This window comes from Gymnoscopelus microlampas, assembly GCF_963454915.1.
Source record: "Gymnoscopelus microlampas genome assembly, chromosome: 9".
Taxonomy (NCBI): domain Eukaryota; kingdom Metazoa; phylum Chordata; class Actinopteri; order Myctophiformes; family Myctophidae; genus Gymnoscopelus; species Gymnoscopelus microlampas.
This window is the reverse complement of record NC_139946.1, coordinates 44,882,371-44,890,427: the sequence shown is the minus strand read 5'-3', so window position 1 is coordinate 44,890,427 and position 8,057 is coordinate 44,882,371. Positions and strand designations below refer to the sequence as shown.

Genomic DNA, 8,057 nt, shown 5'->3' with positions numbered 1-8,057 from the left:
GTTTTAAATGCAACTCTGTTTTATTTCAATGTAAACAAACACTAAAATTGTAAAAGACAAAAACAGAATGATCTGGGTCTCAGTCATCTATCATAATTGATCTATGATGTATATGACTCGGCCCGACCTGAGCCCCATTGACTTACATAAAAAAAATCATTAAATAATAATTTACGATTCTGTCCCTATCGGTACTTAACTCGAACGGCACTGAGTCGGCTCTAGTGGACTTGGCAACGTTCGGCACAGCGACTCGCTCGCCTGCGGCCCTTTCGGCGGTGCCTCTCGTTGCTCGAGTCCACTAGAGACAACGTGACTCCGTCATTGTAACTGTTTCTTTGCCTAACTACATACTAACTTAAGGGCTGCTCTCACCAAGTGGGCCCTGTGGTCCGCTTCGCGTGGGGGCGAAAAAAAACGATGCCTAAACCTAGTAGAATCATTTGCGATACATTTTAGGTTAGATAGAACAACAATGGCTGGAGAGAGATTCGATCCAGGGCGCTGGGATTGTGAGTCTAATGCTTAACATTGCACGCCACAGAGCAATGTGGTATTGCAGGGGTTTGAGAGGCAGTTTTGCATGCATCACAGAAGATAATGAAAACTGTCTTTTAAGTATGGTATGTCTAAGATATAACATAACAAAAAACACTTACAAATGCCCTAGAATTTAATTTACATATACCTTTACTTAAGACATTATTGAAAGGGAAAAAAACTGAACAAGACTCAAGACTACATTTAAAATATATACATTAGATGGAAAGACCTTTATTGATCCTGAGTTGAAATTCAGTAGAGAGATACAAAAAGTAGTCGCCTACGTAATAATAAAAACACACACACACACACGCTCACGCTCGCGCTCACGCTCAAGCGCGCGCACACGCACACGCACACGCAAACACAAACACAAACACAAACACACGCACACGCACAAATGCACACGCACAAACGCACACGCACACGCACACGCACACACACAACACAAGACTTAAAGTCTGGCCTGGCCATCTGCACATGGTATAACTAAATATATATAAACATACTGTAAGACATACAGTATTTAAACTGCTACTGACAGTTTTGCTCCGTACTACCACGATGCACGCGTTCAGTCCCAGGGACTTCATGTGGCGTAAATACTGCCGCTGAGTCATAACTCGTTTAAGCCGCCCCGCCAGCTTTTATGATAGCAGGTGGTTTCATGTAATGAACGTCAGCGTCATGTAAAAACTCATAAATCATGTCACGTGAAAAGGAAACATGATTAAAAGTGTCATGTAACATTGGGGAACGACACTGTCAGGGCTAGACGTGCTAATTGTGCACTAATGATATGTAATGAATGTCATCAGCCCCGAGGCTATGGGCTAACAAGCTAAATGAACTGGCACTAATGGGCCTGTTGGTTTATCTTAGCGCTAACATCAGCTAGCATAATGAAGGGTTTGCCCTCAGCCTGCATGGCGGCAGCCAACGAGTACTATACGTTGCGCGCAAAGATTACAGCGAGCTGTATAGACTTAGCTATTAAATGCTTATTCTGCTTTTAAACAAAAACAAGCCACACATATAATCCTTAGTGTTAATTTATCAATTTGTAACTCGCAGAGTGTACAGTTAGATAATTAACACAGGGTTTTTACACGGCATGTAACATATATAGTCAGTGGTGTCAAGTGACTAAGTACATTTACTCAAGTACTCAAGTACTGTACACTTTTGAGGTGTTTTTTACTTTACTTGAGTATTTCCAAATGTCTGTACTTTTTCTTCTACTCCAGTACATCTCAGAGGCAAATATTATACTTTTACTCCACTACAATTAATTGAAAACTTTAGTGACTAGTTACCTTGTACATTTTTATTACAAAACATACATGAACCAGTTCATTTTGGCCATATCCATTTCGGCCATTTGAAAATAGCAGATCTACAAGCTCACAATGCGTCGCGATGCGACGCATTGTGAGCTTGTAGATCTGCTATTTTCAAGAGATTTTTTATACATTAGAAAACTTGAAATGGGACATTCTGCATAATGAGTACGTTTACTTTTGGTACTTTTATTTATTTTTAAACATTTTTGGGGGCTGACAGGAAATGGGGAGAGAGATGGGGAGTGACACACAGCAAAGGCCGTCGGGATCGGGAGTCGAACCCGCGCTGTCAGGCTACACCGAGCCTATAGGTGCCTGGACCGCTACGCCAGGCCTTACCTCTGGTACTTTGAAGTACATTTTGATGCCAACACTTTTGTACTTTTACTCAAGTAGATTTTTAACTCCAGGCTATCACTTGTAACAGAGTATTTCTACATTGCGGTATTGATACTTTTACTCAAGTAAAAAAAATGTAGTACTTTTTCCACCACTGCATATTGTCTGACTCCAGAAACTCGTCCTATATAAGCTGCTGTCCCTTCCTCTGCTTAAACCACCTATAATACAGTCCGGATCCGACTCCAGCTCTGATCCAGCTGCCAGGATTTCCCTGGGCCCTCGAGTCCTCTAGGTAACGGAGGAGAGGAGGCGGATGTGGAGGGAGGGTGTGTGTGTGCGTGTGTGTGTGTGTGTGTGTGTGTGTGTGTGTGTGTGTGTGGGGGGGGGGGGGGGGGGGGGGGGGGGGGGGGGGGTCTTTTTTTGTCATCACTTGTCCAATTGACCAATTGACAGCTGATTGATAGCTATCTCCTCAGCCTGACAAAGCGCGTCATTAGCATAACTAAAGCCATATACAGTAGAGAGGGAACGACAGTAAATTACATGTTCCTCTCTACTCTCTATCTCTCTCTCTCTCTCTCTCTCTTTCCTCGTATTTTGCTCTATACGTCTCTCTTCTCCACTCACTCATTCAGCACCGACGGCGTGGCAGGCAAACAAAACAAAACAAAACAAAAAAAAAAGTATGCTTTATGTTCCTCTCGTGGGCCCATAGACAGTGCAGCTTGACAGCTTCTTTAGAAGGAGACGCACAAAAGGCCTGGGAGAGAGAGAGAGAGAGAGAGAGAGAGAGAGAGTGAGAGAGGAGTGGAGAGGAGTGGGTACAGGGGCTTTTTCTACAAACACACACACGTTGCACGGGGGAAGAGAGAAATCCTATAAAAGGAAATATCCATCTGAACAGGCGAGTGACAATGGGGCGTGTGTGTGTGTGTGTGTGTGTGTGTGTGTGTGTGTGTGTGTGTGTGTGTGTGTGTGTGTGTGTGTGTGTGTGTGTGTGTGAGAGAGAGCGAGAGAGAGGTGAGGAGACACTGACACTGGAAAACGTTGTTATAGTTATAATTCTTATTCAACTGTTAATTGATTATGGAGAGACTAAAGCTTTTCAAACTAACTTAGTACATTCATCCACTTGACATAAACAGATATTAGAGGAAATTAATTGAAAAGCACAGTGAAGATATCTGACAAATGATGCATTTATATATCAACGGAATGCATTCTTAAGAGTCTTTTTAAACCAAGCATAATATCTGTCCATCCACATAACCATAACCTTTTCTGGCCCCTTGAAACATATCTGTTATGCTCATTTTAATGTATTGAATATGTGGTATCAAATCAGAAACTTGTGCATTCCTTCTTGGACCATTTTATGTTACCTTGAAAGAGAAAAACAACACTATCATCCCATGCAAATGTATGCGTCTTGAAAGCAAATGTTGGAGTGTGATTGTACAAATGATTTAACATTAACATAACATTAATTCATTCGATCATTAATTAATGTAATCCTTCACACCAAAATGTGGATCTGTTTGCAATAAACTAGAAGGATGTGTACACTGTATTTTGCTATATACATGTTACTAGCATTAACACAAACTGTTAGTGAGTTATGAAAAACTTGTTAATGTTTGTTAATGGCTGGTTAATGATTTAAAAATATGTCTATGAATATATTTAATATATTATGAAGCTCTTAGAAAACTACTTATTAGACTTGTTAGACTTGTTACATAATTGTTAGTAGTTGATGAACAACTTTCAGTACAAGTAACCCTTCTACTGCTACTGGAAAAGGCAACACCAGAGCCCTCTTCTCTAGTCCATTGGTTCTCAAAGTGGGGTCTGGGGACCCCCAGGGGTCCTTGAGGGAGTTCCAGGGGGTCCCCAGCTAAATGATGGATAGTTAGGAACGAAATGGACCCGTATGGGTCTGTAACTCTGAGTGTACAAATGGAACCAAATGGACCCGTTAGGGTTCATTTGGTTCCATTTGTACACTCTCAGTATAAAATTACATTGATTTTACAATATAAATTGGGGTCCCAGAGATAGAAATGCCATTAAATGGGGGTCCGTATAGCCTAATGCAAGTCAAACTGGGGGTCCTTGAAATTAAAATGGGTGAGAATCACTGCTAGAGCCGTAAAAAATATTGTCTTTTCAAATGGGGGTCCTAATAAGTGGGGGTGCTAATAAGTGGGGGTGCTAATAAGTGTCAATTTGGGGGTCCTTCACATGAAAAAGTTTGAGAACCACTGCTCTAGTCAGCACCCTAACCTAAAAGTAAATATGTTTGTTTAAGTCGAGTTTATCGCACATTTCATACAACAGACATGTATATTCAATGCGCTTCAAAATGAAAAGCAAACGAGATTTGGTCAAATAGCGTCTTCCCCTGTATATCTCTGACATCATAATGATGACATATTGCCTTTCCCAAATATGGAGGGACGGTGGATCTGAGTTCATGAATTTGCAATGTGGAAAATATTTGGGGATGTACAACCTGTGGGCCGCAAGGGTATTGCAAATGGGGCCACAAATAACTGGCTAAACAATAAGACATTAAACATTAATATGAATAAGTGATACCAGTAAATAAGAACTTAAAGTACACTAGGTTAGATCCATTGATCCAAGGTGGAACACAATCGATAACTAGACAAAGTGCTCCTCGGAGCACAGGTCTCCGCCAGGTCAGGTAGGTTATTGTGGGCTTGCAATGTTGGGAATTCAGTCATGACTATTAGACATGCATTTCTTCCTCGGCCTAGTGGGAATGTGCATGCAAGGTTTCACAGCAATCGGATGCAGCGTTCATGATTTGAGGCATTTTGTTCATTACGAGCTACTCCTGCAAACTTTATATGCCAATCTTAGCCAATCAGGATGGAATATGAAACATCGGATAGATCTGTCTTGATCACATGACTATAGAGATAATGTGTACCGATTTGAGTGATGTTTGGACAACATCTATAAGAGTAAAATAAAAAAGTATTTAGCAAAAATCTGCCTCCTTGTGGAGCTACAAAAGGCCCAAGGCGGAGGTTTTTCCTTGGTCTCTAGGGAGTGTGTGTGTGTGCAAAATGTCACGCCGATTGGTCCAGTTATAGGTAAAAAACGCGAATCGTCCAGTTATAGCGTCACCATAAGGCTGATTTGAAAAATGTAGGGTGGCGTTCATGATTTGAAGCATTCTGTTCAAAAAGGACAACTCCTGCAAACTTTGGAAGCCAATCTTAGCCAATCAGAATGGAATATGAAAAATCGGACAGTTCCGTCTTGATCACATGACTATAGAGATCTGTGTACTGATTTGCACGATGTTTGGACAAAATCTGTAGGAGTACTGTCAAAAGATGTGTTTTGCACAAATCAGCCTCATGGTGGGGCTATAACAGGCCGAAAAATATCTCTGGCATCCAGGGAGTGTGTGCAGTTTCACGTCGATCGGCCCAACGGTGCCGGAGATTAGCTGTTCAGACGGACGGACACATGGACGGACGGACGGAAGGACAGGGGGCAAAACATAGTCTCGGCCACGCTATTGGCCTTGTGGAGACAATTAAAATAAACATGTTCTGAAAATGCACACAGCCTGATCACTTAACAGTGGTGGACCTCTGATGGCAAAAAGGAGTGTGAGAGCTTGTGAATTGTGAGTATTTGTTTGGAAGTAACTGGCACTTCAGATCTCATATCTATTTCTCACTTTAATAATGCCTCAATTATGATTAAAAAAAAACGTAACTTAAAAAAAACACAAAGGTCTCCACCTTTGCAGTCATTTTCCTCTCCACTCTCAGTTCTTCTTTACAAACATGTTTCCTGTTTCCACAACTGTCTGTTGCTTTGCTCAACGCATGTCTTTGTTTCTACATTCACTCAGCACAATCCCAGTGCTCTGCTTTCTTTCCCATCTGAATGAAGGGAGCCTTTTTAAGGGTGGGTATGTCTTTCACTTTCTTCTGTTCCATTGCCTGGAACTTGTTCTCTGTCGTTGTCTTTTTTTAGTGGGCTCACTGTTGTTTTATTTATGTGGGCTGGCTGGCAGTGAGCACACTCATGTACTTTTTACATCTGCTGTTGCTAGTCATGGTTTCCAGTTCCCACTTGATGTCTTGTGGGAGTAATGACCGATCCAGCCGTTGCTCAATAACTACCAGCTTGCATAACGTGTTAAGACTAGGACTTAAATCTAAGATGTACAGGTCATTCGGCGTGAATCCTCCAAAGAAGATGACACGATCTCCCACCATGCAACAGCACATCCCGTAACTCCAACACGAGGGTTTCCCTTTGGGGTCAACCCTTTTCCAGCAAAAGGTCCTTGGATTGAACTTCCACATTTCATTGAAGGTGTAGTCCAGAAGAAGGTTGTGGCCACCAAATATGTACAGTTCTCCATTGTAGGAAAAAGCCGAATGGCGCCTGCGTCCTTCTGGAAGAATCTGTGCAGAAGGCGTTCTCAGCCAGCGGTTGGTGGCCGTGTCAAACACTCTGATGTAGATCTTGTTGTACTGGCCCCCTCCTCCAAATACAAACATCTTTGTCCCGATGATGGTGGCAGAGTGTCGCGCAGAAGCAGGCGCCGGGGGGCCTTTGATGTTAATTAAAGACCAGACCATTGTGCTGGTGTCCAACTTGTAGATGTCATTACTACATCCGATGATCTGGGTGTATCCCCCGTAGATATAAATGACCTTTCCCAGGACACATGCCGAGTGGCCCCACTTCGCATCCGGAACGGCCCCAGAAACCCTGGGTATGAACCATTTATGGGCGTTGACGTCGAACGCATAAAGCACGTTGTCAGTGCTTTCCGTGGCCCTCAAGCCCCCCCAGATGTAGATGGCGTCACCTATGAGCACGGCCGTGTGGTAGTAGCGCCTGGAGGGGACCTCGGCGGGACGCTCGCCTTTTCGGATCGTCACCGGGGGCAACCAGCGCAGAGACACTGTGTTGAATATGTGCACCTCGATCTGAACCATGTTCTGGCCGTAGCCTCCAAAGGAGTAGACTTTGTGGCCCACCGCCACTGCAGCATGGTCGTCTCTCTTTGGCTCTCCTTTCAGATGCACCGTCCAGCGCAACATTTCACACATCTTGAATCAAATTCTCTATGTTTTTTTCTATGAGTCTTTCGTTTTCAAAGGAAAACTCTGCTCTTCTTGCTCAGCAGCATCAACTTTAATAGTCTCTGTCTCCTTTTGGTTCCTTTGGCCCTTCGTCGTCTTGTTGTGTAAAGGAACTAAGTCCTGTTTCCCACGCGACCACTTATATCAGTACAGCGGCAAAAATGTCATGCTAAGCTTGGCCAATCCTCAAAGCCATTGAGCAGTGATGCTTTGACAGCAAATTTTGTTTCAGTTTTAGTCATAGTCTTGAGTCTTGGCCTTGATGGCGTCGTAATGGCTGATTTTACACTTGGTTGCATGCTGAAAATAGACGATCTACAAGCTCACAACGCGCCACAGCGCAACGCGTTGTGAGCTTGTAGATCTGCTATTTTCAGAGCACAACACCTGAGTGCAACCAAGCATAAAGTGACTTGTCTTTTAGTTATACTGGATCTTTTTTCCACAAGTCCCTCCCTGACATTTTAGTCTAGTTTTTATTTGTTGAAACATTTGTCTAAAATATTTGACTAAATATATTTAGTCATAGTTTTAGTCATCATAGCTTAGTTTTTGTTTCGTTTTAATTTAGTTTTCGTGAGTGAACAAAGGTAGTCGACGAACAATTTTCGTCATAGTTTTAGTCAACAAAATCAACACTGCCATTGAGTTTGGGGAGCCACCGCCTGTTGATCTCTCA

At 42.7% G+C, this 8,057-nt stretch overlaps 1 protein-coding gene across 1 annotated transcript in view; it reads right to left on the bottom strand.

Annotated features, from left to right (window-relative positions):
- Positions 1-7,345, bottom strand: part of LOC311051551 (kelch domain-containing protein 3-like) — a gene marked incomplete at both ends in the record, with an annotated part of 56,905 nt that extends 49,560 nt beyond the window's left edge. The window contains 2 exons of the mRNA XM_084066130.1: positions 6,404-6,840; positions 6,904-7,345. Of these exons, the coding sequence (XP_083922256.1) occupies positions 6,404-6,840; positions 6,904-7,345 (879 nt within the window). The remainder of the gene's footprint in view (positions 1-6,403; positions 6,841-6,903) is intronic.
- Between the last annotated feature and the right edge of the window lie 712 nt (positions 7,346-8,057).